Consider the following 12,967-nt stretch of genomic DNA (forward strand, 5'->3'; position numbering starts at 1 on the left):
CAGGGTCTGGAAAGGGGAACCCACTCCCTGTCCCTGTCCGAGAGGTATCCATATGTAACCCAGAGGAGTGGCACAAGTCCCCGGGCAGGGTCTGGAAAGGGGAACCCACTCCCGTTCCCTGCCCGAGAGGTTCCATATATAACCCTGAGGAGTGGCACAAGTCCCCAGGCAGGGTCTGGAAAGGGGAACCCACTCCCTGTCCCTTTCCGAGAGGTTCCATATATAATCCTGAGGAGTGGCACAAGTCCCCGGGCAGGGTCCGGAAAGGGGAACCCACTCCCTGACCCAGTCTGAGAGGTTAAATATATAACCCTGAGGAGTGGCACAAGTCCCCGGGCAGGGTCCGGAAAGGGGAACCCACTCCCTGACCCAGTCTGAGAGGTTAAATATATAACCCTGAGGAGTGGCACAAGTCCCCGGGCAGGGCCTGGAAAGGGGAACCCACTCCCTGTCCCTGTCCGAGAGGTTCCATATATAACCCTGAGGAGTGGCACAAGTCCCCGGGCAGGGTCTGGAAAGGGGAACCCACCGCCTGTCCCTGTCCGAGAAGTTCCATATATAACCCTGAGGAGCGGCACAAGTCTTCGGGCAGGGTCTGGAAAGGGGAACCCACTCCCTGTCACTGTCCGAGAGGTTCCATATATAACCCTGAGGAGTGGCACAAGTCCCTGGGCAGGGTCTGGAAAGGGGAACCCACTCCCTGTCCCTGTCCGAGAGGTTCCATATATAACCCTGAGGAGTGCAGACAAGTCCCCGGGCAGGGTCTGGAAAGGGGAACCCACTCCCTGTCCCTGTCCGAGAGGTTCCATATATAACGCTGAGGATTGGCACAAGTCCCTGGGCAGGGTCTGGAAAGGGGAACCCACTCCCTGTCCCTGTCCGAGAGGTTCCATATATAACCCTGAGGAGTGCAGACAAGTCCCCGGGCAGGGTCTGGAAAGGGGAACCCACTCCCTGTCCCTGCCCGAGAGTTTCCATATATAACCCTGAGGAGTGGCACAAGTCCCCGGTCAGGGTCTGGAGAGTTTGGCAAGTCTGTGTGAGCCAATTATGGAACGCCATTGGTTTTTCTAGCGGGTCAGAAGCATTACTAATCAGTCTCCACATCTCACTGGGGTCCAGGGCTTTGAAATTGGAATATCTCTCACCATTATTCCGGGAAACTGTCTGAAATTTCCCCGAAAGATCTATCTGCTGGCTCAGATCTTATTCCCTTTGATTTTGTTATCTGCCGTGTCTGTTCCCGGCTAACAGGTGTTAATTCAGGGAGCCATTCCGTCCCGGCCCCTCCGGGCGTGGGAACAACAGCCGATGCAGAGGGAGCCTCAGCAGGTGGTTATCGAGGCCGCTGTTGGACGTCTGCAGCTACTTCAATGACCTCTGAGGGGTCTCCAATTGATCACACAGGGGAGATGAGCAGAAGGAGCCGGCAACTGTGGCCACCAGAAATATTTGTGCATATCGCAATAGATATGTTAGGGACTGAAGTAGAACAGTGAAACGCAGGACCTCAGGTGTAATGATCCCTCGATTCTGCCTGAGCCACGTGCCAGTGAAGGTAAGAACAGGATGATTGACAGATGACAGTGTGGCTGTGAAACTGGTGCGGAGGGGCAGGGTCCGGGATCATTAGTGAACATAGGACCTGTACAACAGGGACTGTTTACACCAGAACTCAGGGGGTGGGGAGGGTCAGTGTCTGCTGATATCCATGCGGGTAGGATTGCTACAGCTGTCCGAGAGGTTTTAAACTAATTTGGCAGCAGATCTGAACTGGACTGATAGGGCTGAGGAGAATGTTGTTAGTTTTCAAACAGCGGCAGTGTGTAGTGAGACTGCCACCATCGAGAGGCTGACGATAGGGCAACATTTCAGTGGGCGGGATGAGTTTCAATGCAAAAGGGCGAGAAAATGAGAAAGGTGATGAATACGGAACTGAAGGTTTTATATTTGAATGTGTGCAATACATGGAGTAAGGGAGATGAACTTGTGTCTCAGTTACAGATTGGCATTGTGGGCATCACTGAATGGTGGCCGAAGGAAGATTATAGCTGGGAGCTTCATGTCCAATGATACAGATTGTATTGAATTATATTATTTTCTATTTTATATTTGTAATTAATTTTTTCCCTTTTTGGTGATCTATTTTCACATTGACACAAGAGAGTTTTTATTTCTGTTGATCAGTGTGAATAAAACAAATCTAAATCCACTCTGTCTCAATGTTGTAAAACAATAAAAGGTGAAAATTTCCAAGGTGACAATAAACGGACTGAGTGTCCTCATAATCTAATCTCAGTGCAATTACGAAGAAAGCACGGCAGTGCCTCTCCTTCCTTTGAAGTTTGCAAAGCTGCAGCATGACATAAAACTTTGACAAACATCTACAGATGTGCGGTGGAGAGTAGCTGCATCGTGGCCTGGTATGGAAACAGCAAACCCTTGAAAGGAAAATCCTACACAAAGTAGTGGATATGTCCCAGTACATCACGGGTAAAACCCTCCCCTCCACCGAGCACATCTCTGTGGAGTGCTGTCACAGGAAAGCAGCATCCATTAGGAAGGACACACACCAACAAGGACATGCTCTCTTCTCACTGCAGCCATCTGGAAGAGGGTGCAGGATCCTCAGGCCCACACCACCAGGTCAGAAACAGCGACTACCCCTGAACCATTAGGCTCTCGAACCAGAGGGCATAACTTCACCGAAATTCAGTAACCCCTTCACTGAACCGTTCCCACAACCTCTGGACTCACTTTCCAGGACCCTTCATCTCATGTTCTTCATCTTTATTTCTCATTTATTTATTATTGTTATTTCCTTTATATTCACAGTTTATTGTCTTTTGCATTAAGTTTTTAGTCCGTCCTGTTGGGGTCAGTCTGTCAGTGATTCTATTATGGCTCTTGGATTTCCTGAATTTTCCCCAAAAATATGAAACCAGGATTGTGCATGATGACATGCTTAAACTTTGATAATAAATTTACTTTGTAGATTTTAAATTGTACAGTTAAAGGGACACACACACACACACACACACACACACACACACACACACACACACACACACACACACACACACACACACACACACACACACACACACACACACACACACACACACACACACACACACACACACACACACACACACACACACACACACACACACACACTCTGGTGACAATCATACTGGTGCCCAAAAAGAACAGGGTGAACTGCCTCCATGACTATCACCCAGTGGCGCTCACATCTACTGTGATGAAGTGCTTTGAGAGGTTGGTCATGACTAGACTCAACTCCGGTCTGTGCATGGACCTGGACCCACTGCAATTTGCCGATCGCCACAATATACCTACAGCAGATGCAATCTCACTGGCTCTCCACTCAGCCTTAGATCACCTGGACAATAGCAATATACAAGTCAGGCTGATGATTACAGCTCAGCGTTCAACACAATCAGACCCTCAATTGTAATCAACAAGCTCCAAAACCTGGGCCTCTGTACCTCCTTCTGCACCTGGATCCTCACCAGGAGACTCCAGTCTGTGTGGATCAGAAATAACATCTCCTCCTTGCTGACAATCAACACTGGCACACCTCAACGATGCGTGCTCAGCCAACTGCTCTACTCTCTCTACACCATGTCTGTGTGGCTAGGCTCATCTGTAAACTTGCTGATGACACAACTATCGTTGCTGGAATTTCAGATGGTGACGAGGAGGAGTACAGGAGTGAGATAGATCAGCAAGTTGAGTGGCGTCACTGCAACAACCTTGCACTCAACATCATGAAGACAAAGGAATTGATTGTGGATTCAGGAAGGGGAACTCGAGGGAACACACACCAGTCCTCATCGAGGGATCAGAAGTGAAAAGGGTGAGCAGTTTCCATTTCCTGCCTGTCAACATTTCTGAGGAACTATCCTGGGCACAACATATTGATGCAGTTACAATGAAGGCACAACATCGGCTATATTTCATTCGGAGATTGAGGGGAATCGGTCTGTCACTAAAGACACTTGCAGATTTCCACAGATGTACTGTGGAGAGCATTCTAACTGGTTCCTTCACTGCCTGGTATGGAGAGGCCACTGCACAGGATCGGAAAATGCTGCAGAAAGTTGTAAACTCAGCCAGCTCCTTCATGGGCACTGGACTCCACAGCATCCAGGACACATTCAGGACACATTCCCTCTTCCATCAGATTTCTGAATGGACAATGAACTCAAGAACATTTCCTCTGTATTTTCCCTCCGGTTTTGCAATACGTTTTGAATTTACTTTTGTAAATACTTATTGTGATTTATACGTTTATTATTATGTATTGCAATGTACTGCTGTCACAAAACAATAAATTTCACCACATGTGCCGGTGATATTAAACCTGATTCTGATACACAAACACACACAGCTGGGCTCAGACATACAACACTCCCACATTCCTCCCTTTGTGACACCCTGCTTGCTCCGTGGCCCCCGGTATGAAGCTCAAACTGTTGCAACACCTGCCCTTTAAATTCATGGCCGAGGCTGTGTTGTGTCTGTGCACTGTTTGAGTTCGATATTAAATAAAGAGCATTGAATGGGAAGGAAGGTTTGAATAGAAGAATAAAGATCTCCTCTGAAGGTATATGGGGTCCTGGTGAGAGCGTACATGGAACACTGTGCACAGGTCTGGTCTCCCTCCCGGAGTCAGCCTGTGGGATGAAGGGAATGAAGAGAAGGTTTCAGAGATTGCTTTGGGGGGGGAGGTAGTGTCCTCAGAGAGATTACACTTTGACTGGGCCTGTCTCAAAATTAGAGAAATAAGAGGTGGTCTGACTGAGACAGACAGTCTCACAGGGTATTGACAGGGTGGGGCAGGAATGGTGTTTTTCTTCACTGGGTGTTGAATAAGGGGTCACAGACTCAGAATCCGATGTCATCTGACAGGACTTAGAGTGTGGCAAATCTTTGGATTTTTTTCCCCACAAGGTTTCTAAATTCACAAGGAATATTGAAGGGCTCAGCGAAGATGGGAACGTTGCAAGAAAGTGTCGCTGAGGTCAAAGATCAGCCATGATCGGAGTGAAAGGCTGAACAGGGGCAAGGGGCCGAATGGCCACGCCTGCTGCAGTTTCTTATTTTCGAAAGCACGAATTTACCTTTACACCTTGTTCTCCCTTGGCCTTCAGCACGTCCGATTACCCAGGGGAGCGGTGAGAGCACCGGAGATCCATCACCAGCCGCTGCGGGTCAGATCCGGGCTCCCAGCAGCAGGAAACTGGTCTGACAGAAAACTCCCGACAACAGGCCCCTGATTCTTGGCGGGAAAAGACCGGGCACCCTCCGTGCAGCTGAAACATCTCACGGAATCTCCGTCATGGGAAGGATTCACCCGGCCGGTGTTGCAACCTTTACCCGAAATGTAGCTCCCAATCTCCGGCCTCTCCCCGGGTCCACTCGCTCTCAGCTCCAAACCTCGGACCGCTCCGAACATTCAGCATCCCGCCCACTGACACTCCTCAACCAATATGAGCAAGACTCTCCCAGCGATGCCGCTGATTGGCTGTGAGTGTGACTGACGGGCTGCTACCGGAAGCTGGAGATGTCAGTCACAGTTTGCTCTCAGAATGGAAGGAATTTCCCCGAAACTCAAACTTCAGGGTAAATTTTATTATCAGAGTACGGATAACTCACCACATACAACCCCGAGAAGCATTTTGCTGCGGACACAGAGAAGATCGACAGAATAGTAACTATAACTGGATCTGTGAATGATTAGCCAGAGTGCGGAAGACAATAAACTGTGTAAATACAAATATAAATAATTAGCAATAAATAACAGGAACATGAAATAACCGCAGCGGCTGCTGATGGATCTCCGGAGCTCTCACCGCTCCCCTGCTCAATCCACAGGCTGAAGGCCAAGGGAGAACAAGGCGCAAAGCGGAACTCGTGTTTTATAAAATAAGAAACAGGAGGAGGCGTGGCTATTCGGCCCATTGCGCCTGTTCTGCCCTTCACTCAGAACATAAAACCATAAGACACAGGAGCAGAATTAAGCCGCCTAGCCCATCGAGTCTGCTCCGCCATTCGATCACGGATGATCCTTTTTCCCTCCTCATCCCCAGTTCCCGGCTTCTCCCCGTAGCCTTTGCTGTCATGTCCAATCAGGAACCTATCAATCTCCGCCTTAATGACACCCAACGACCCGGCCTCCACAGCTGCATGTGGCTACGAATTCCACAAATTCACCACACCTTATCTAGACATTTCTCCGCATCTCTGTTATGAAAGGGGTCCCCCTACCCTGAGGCTGTGCAACAAATTCCACAGATTCACCACCCTCTGGCTAATAAAAATTCTTCGCATCTCAGTTCTGAATGGGCGCCCTTCAATCCTCAAGTCATGCTCTCTCGTACTAGACTCCCCCATAATGGGAAACAACTTTGCCATATCCACTCTGTCCATGCCTTTCAACATTCGAAATGTTTCTGTGAGGTTCCCTCTCATTGTTCTAAACTCCACGGAGTACAGTCCAAGAGCGGTCAAATGTTCCACATATGTTAACCCTCTCATTCCCGGAATCATTCCAGTGAACCTTCTCTGAACCTTCTCCAACGTCAGCAAATTCTTTCTTAAATAAGGAGCCCAAAACTGCACACAGTATTCCAAGTGAGGTCTTACCCGTTCCTTATAGAGCCCCAACATCACATCCCTGCTCCTATACTCTATTCCTCTAGAAATGAATGCCAGCATTGCATACGCCTTCTTCACCACCGGCTCAACCTGGAGGTTAGCCTTAAGGGTATCCTGCTCGAGAACTCCCAAGTCCCGTTGCATCTCAGAACTTTGAGTTCTCTCTCCATTTAAATAATAGTCTGCCCGTTTATTTCTTCTACCAACGTGCATGACCATACACTTTTCAACATTGTATTTCATTTGCCACTTCTTTGCCCATTCTCCCAATCTATCCAAGTCTCTCTGCAGACTCTCTGTTTCCTCAGCACTACTGTCCCCTCCACCTATCTTTGTATCATCAGCAAACTTAGCCACAAAGCCATCTATTCCATAATCCAAATCGTTGATATATAACATAAAAAGAAGCGGCCCCAACACGGACCCCTGTGGAAAACCACTGGTAACCAGCAGCCAACCAGAATGGGATCCTTTATTCCCACTCTCTGTTTCCTGCCAATCAGCCAACCCTCTATCCGCATATGTAACTTTCCCGTAATTCCATGGGCTCTTATCTTGTTTAGCAGCCTCATATGCGGCACCTTGTCAAAGGCCTTCTGAAAATCCAAATACACAACATCCACTGCATCTCCCTTGTCTAGCCTACTTGTAATTTCCTCAAAAAATTGCACTAGGTTTGTCAGGCAGGATTTTCCTTCAAGGAAACCATGCTGAGTTCTGCCTATCTTGTCATATGTCTCCAGGTACTCCGTAACCTCATCCTTGACAATCGACTCCAACAACTTCCCAACCACCGATGTCAACCTAACAAGTCTATGATTTTCTTTTTGCTTCCTTGCCCCCTTCTTAAATAGCAGAGTCCTCCGGAACCAGTCCAGAATCTAGTGACTTTTGAAAGATCTTTGCTAATGCCTCCGCGATCTCCACAGATACTTCCTTCAGAACACGAGGGTGCATTCCATCTGGTCCAGGACATTTATCTACCCTGAGACTATTCAGCCTCCTGAGTACTTTCTCTGTTGTAATTGTGACTGCGCACACTTCTCTTCCCTGACACCCTTGAGTGTCCGGTATACTGCTGATATCTTCCTCAGTGAGGACTGATGCAAATACTCGTTCAGTTCCTCAGCCATCTCCTTATCTCCCATTACAATTTCTCCAGCATCATTTTCTATCTGTCCTGTATCTGCTCTCACCTGTATTTTTATATACTTGAACAAGTCCTGCTGTTCCTGCCCCAACCCTGTCAATATCCTGTGAGATTGAGCCTGTCCCTTTTACTTCTCTAATTCTGAGACAGGCCCAATGCGATCAGTCTCAGTCAAACCACCTCCGATTTCACTCATTTTGTTACGATGATTGGTTGTGGGAGCATCTCAATGGACGGTAAGTGAGTGTAGTTATCCTGTGTTGTTCCTGAGCCTGATGGTTGAGGGGTAGTAACTGTTCCTGAATCTGGTTGTGCGAGTCCTGAGGCTCTTGTACCTTATACCCGATTTCAGCAGCGAGAAAAGAGCCTGGCCTGGGTGGTGAGCATCTCTGATGATGGATGCTGCTCTACTCCGACAGCGTTTCATGTCGATGTGCTCAGTGGTTGGGAGGATCCACCCGGGATGCACCGGGCCGAATCCAACACCTTGTGTCTGTTTATCAACGGGGCGATGAACTACTTTGATCATCGTGCCAAACCTTACCTGGGGAGAGGGAAATTGCTAATGCCTCCGCAATCTCCACAGATCCTTCCTTCAGAACACGAGGGTGCATTCCATCTGGTCCGGGAGATTTATCTACCCTTAGACTGAGGGAAATGGCAATCGAGATTTCGAGTTCAGACAGTCCAGCTGAAGGATCTCGACCTGAAAGTCGATTTTACATTTCTCTCCAAAGATGCTGCCTGACCCGCTCAGCCCCTCGAGTTTGTTACTCGAGATTCCAGCATCTGCAGTTTCTTGTGCCTCTCTTTTCAGAACTTGTCCCTTTCAGTCCTGCCTCAGACTGAACCAGGCTCTTCTCTCCGGCTTTATTTCTGTTCTGCTTCCTCTTTAGCCCATCACGCCTACCGGGACACAGGCCGCCAACAGCAGCTCGTCAGAGTCCCCTGTCCAGGGCGAAGGTTACCGGCCCTGTGGCTTCTCCTTTCTCCGCACGACTTCAATCGTCTTCCAGAGGAAGTTCCTTCCGATCCCAGTGATGAGGCCTTTGGCGGTTCATTTGACATTTCTGTGCACTGCCACTTTTTGGGATGAGGTTGCAAACCCCAGGCCCAACGCCGCTCCTTTCGGAGCCGGGCTCAGACAGTCCACGGCCGAATTTTCATTTCTGTTCTGATCTGTTTAATGTGTTGCTGATCCCACCCTGCGACGGAAATTACCACTATTACTTCCCATTGAACACATCCAGCAGCAGAATGTTCATTCCCTGAGACTGTTCCGACATGCTTAATCTGTTTCTGATCCCTCACTGATATAGATACAATCCCTTCCCTCAGACAGCAACATAATGTTCACTCTCTGAGTCTGCAGCGCGCGTAGTGGACAATTGCGGTACTGCAGGGGATCAGCCCCTCCCCGAAAGTGAAAGCATTCTGAATCAGGAAGTGCTGCGAGTTAACATGGCTTCGAAAGGACAGGTCGAGAGTTTGAGCGAGGAGGCAATTTGTCCCGTTTGCCTGGATTTCTTCACCGATCCGGTTATACTGGAGTGCGGACACAACTTCTGTCGCTCTTGTATCACACAGTGTTGGGAAAGGGAGCAGAGAAACTCCTGCCCGGAATGTAGAGAGGTGTTTACTGACCGCACCCTCAGGGTGAACCGGGCCTTAGCAAATCTGACACAAAAAGTTCGGAATCTAAGCCTGAGCCCGAAAGGGAAGGAAAGTAAACGTCACTGCGAGGAACATGAGGAAGAACTGAAGCTGTTTTGTGAAACGGACAAGACACTGATCTGTCTGGTCTGTAGAGACGCGCAGGAACACAGAGAGCACCGCTTCATGCCGATTAAAGAAGCTGTTAAAATCTACAAGGTAAAACTAACCCGAATTTGATCTTCACTCTATCCTCCATTCTTCTGCCTGAGACCACAGGAGCCTTCACATCGAACACATCATTCCCCGCAACTTCCGCCATCTCCAACGGGATTCTACCACCAAATACATCTCTCCCTCCAACAGCCCAGACCCACCCCTCCCCACAACTCTCCGCGCTCTGTAAGGATTGTCCATTACGTACTATAACTCCATTACCCACTCGCTCCTACCCACTGATCTCCCTCCTGGCAATGTTACCTGCAAGCGGGACAAGTGCTACACCTGACTCCTAACCTCCTCCCTCGTCACCATTCAGGGCCGCAAACAGCCCAGTTCCTCCCGTTTCTTACATGGTCGATTGTCCTCTCGTATTAGATTCCTTCTTCTCCAGCCCTTTACCTCATCCACCTGTCCCCTCTCAGTTTCTCACTTCATCACCCTCCCCCACGTTCCCCCTCACGTTGTCTCACCCGTCACCTGTCAGCTGGTTCTCATCCCCAACCTTTTTATTCTGGCTCCTGTCCCATTCCTTCCCAGTCCTAATGAAGTGTCTCATCCCGAAACACCGACTGTTTATTTCCCCTGAATAGATGCTGCCTGACTCACTGAGTTCCTCCGGCATTTTGTGTGATAATCGGGTTTGATAACCTGTTTCTTTTGATGCATCTTTGTTTCAATTTCCTTCACTCTCTGACTTCCAGGATCAGCTAGAATCTTCCTTAGACTCTCTCACAAAAAAGAAATCAGACTTCCAGGAAAAGGAGCAGCAACAGAAAGAGAAGATTTCCGGAGTTCAGGGGAGGCTTCCTGAGCGGAATTTCTGATATTACTGTCGAGTTTTGCTCCAGTTAATGCAGAATAGCAGAGTATCGCAGCTCCAGTGACCTGGGTTCGATCCTGAACTCTGCTGCTGTCTGTGTGGAGTTTGCATGCTCTCCCTGTGACCATGACAGTTTCAGACACATTCCAAGGACATGCCGGATGAATGGTTAATGACAATTAACCCTGCAAAGGTGGGGAGGGTGTGTGTGAATCAGATGGGAGTTTATGGGTCAATAAGTGAGAATAGGTTTCAGGAAAACGTGAGGGAAAGGGGTTGACGGGAATGTCTCAGTAGTATGGACCCCAATGGACCGAATGGTAACGTTTATGTCATAAGGAAATACAACACAGCAATGCAGTAAACTAATCTTCACCTTTCATTCGATAGAAACAGTCATGCAGCGTTCAGACCCACATCACACCCCAGTTTGCTGAACTGCGCCAGATTATCACTGAGAAAGAGCAGAGCTTACTCAGGGATCTCAGGGAAGAAGAGAAGAGGATTCTCAACCCAATGGAGATAATTCTTCTTAAGATTCTAGAGAGTGTAAGGATTATTCTGGAGGAAATCTTAAAGTTAAAGGAACAGATGGATCAAAAAGACAGTGTGATGTTTCTCAAGGTGAGGGATTATATTTCAATTTATTTCTGTCAAATTGAACTAAATGAACAGTGGTATATTTGAAATGAACACAGCACAGAGGCCAATTCTACCAAATCAATTGCCACTGCTGGTGACCTTACACAGAGTGTTCTCCTTGCATGATGAACCTCCAGTATGTTGTTTATCAGCAACATACAATATTTAAGCGATGAAATTTCAGCATAATTAAACTGCAATTAATCGGTCAACAGAAGATATGCAGACAGAAAACAGATGCGTTGCTCCTACACACAGCATTTACAAATGGCAGTAAACTGTTTCTCACAGACAATTGATGCAACTATTCAGGGTTGTTGTTGTCCAAAAACTGGACTTCCACAACTTCTGTACATCCCAGGACAGAATGTAATCTTTTCTGAAATGATTTACTCTGATCATAACACAGAGCTGCTGACTGTGTCCTTAATTACCGCATTAAATATCCTCTAAAACTCCCATTAACACCAAGTTCCAGTCACAGGCTGTGAGTGTGTCTGGTGCGGTGGCTGTGAGGGTCTCTCTGTCCATCAGTGAGAACAAAGAATGTGACCCACACATCAGACTTTTCCTCTATATCTCGTTTCCATCAAATTACAGAAACTTTCACTGTCTCTACTTTTTCGGATAAGTTTTACATGGGATTGTGTCCCATTCTCCGTCATGAGCAGGCCATTCGGTCCATCTTCTATCAATTTCCCCTCTGCACAAGCCTCCTGCCACCTCCTCACCACACCCAGCAACAGTGCCCCGAACTCCCTGGTCCCTCACGTGTTTATCCAGCCTCCCCATTACATTCAATCTCTGCTGTTCCATTTCAACCACTTCTGTGGCACTGAGTTCCACATCCTCTTCACTAAATTTCTTGTGGGATTTACTAAAAACCACCTGGCATTTTATCTTTGACTGAAGGTCTCCCCATAAATAGAAACATAGAAACAAAGAAAACCTACAGCACAATACAGTCTCTTTGGCCCACAATGCTGTGTCGAACATCGACTTACTTTAGAAATTACCTCGAGTCACCCACAGCTTTCTATTTTTCTAAGCTCCATGTACCTATGTAGGATTCTCTTGAAAGACCCTATCGCATCCGCCTTCACCTTCCTTGCCGGCAGCTCATTCCACCCATTCCAAAACACTTACCCGACATTTCCTCCGTACTACTTCCAAGCACCTGTGTCCTTTCGTGTTCGCCACAATGAGGTACTTTTTCCACCTTCGCGCAAGCAAATCCATCACTAATCTTAAATTGTTCCATTTTATCATTCTGACGCCTTATCCAGATGGTAATGCACAGCCTGTCCTGTCTTTCCCGTAAGTTTCATCCTCTCAGTAATGGTCCAACTTTCAGAAACTTTCCCTGTAATTTACCCCGTGGTTCTGTATTGCTAGTGTGTGTTTGTGACTGTGGGAGTGGGAATTTTCAGCACCTTGTAATGATTTGGATGAAATTCAGGATGTGGAAAGTAAGTCCAAGTCTAATCAGATTTGTGCTTTTATTTATTTCAGGAGGAATCTCGTCGGAACAGGAGGTAGGACATGCTCTTTACTGAAACCCTGTATGGATTTGTAAAATACTTCAAAATTCCAGTTTATCACCAGCAGTTTAATATTTACAGAATCAGTGACGATGTCCAGGAATTGTCAGTGACAGATGAAGCCCTACCGGTTGGAAAATTCTATCATCCCTATTTGTTGAACACAGGACTGAGAGAAAAACTTGATGCTATTAAGCGAGGTAAAACTTACAAAGATTCAGTTTTCCTTGTTTATGACTTGTCCAGTTAAGTTAT

At 47.5% G+C, this 12,967-nt stretch overlaps 1 protein-coding gene across 1 annotated transcript in view; it reads left to right on the forward strand.

The window, feature by feature from the left end:
* Nucleotides 1-1,519: 1,519 nt before the first annotated feature.
* LOC140723359 (uncharacterized) overlaps nt 1,520-12,967 on the forward strand; it is a 40,321-nt gene continuing 28,873 nt past the window's right edge. The window contains exons 1-5 of the mRNA XM_073037941.1: nt 1,520-1,558; nt 8,731-8,871; nt 10,920-11,153; nt 12,684-12,706; nt 12,794-12,912. Of these exons, the coding sequence (XP_072894042.1) occupies nt 1,520-1,558; nt 8,731-8,871; nt 10,920-11,153; nt 12,684-12,706; nt 12,794-12,912 (556 nt within the window). The remainder of the gene's footprint in view (nt 1,559-8,730; nt 8,872-10,919; nt 11,154-12,683; nt 12,707-12,793; nt 12,913-12,967) is intronic.

Source organism: Hemitrygon akajei, unplaced genomic scaffold (genome assembly GCF_048418815.1).
Source record: "Hemitrygon akajei unplaced genomic scaffold, sHemAka1.3 Scf000110, whole genome shotgun sequence".
Taxonomy (NCBI): domain Eukaryota; kingdom Metazoa; phylum Chordata; class Chondrichthyes; order Myliobatiformes; family Dasyatidae; genus Hemitrygon; species Hemitrygon akajei.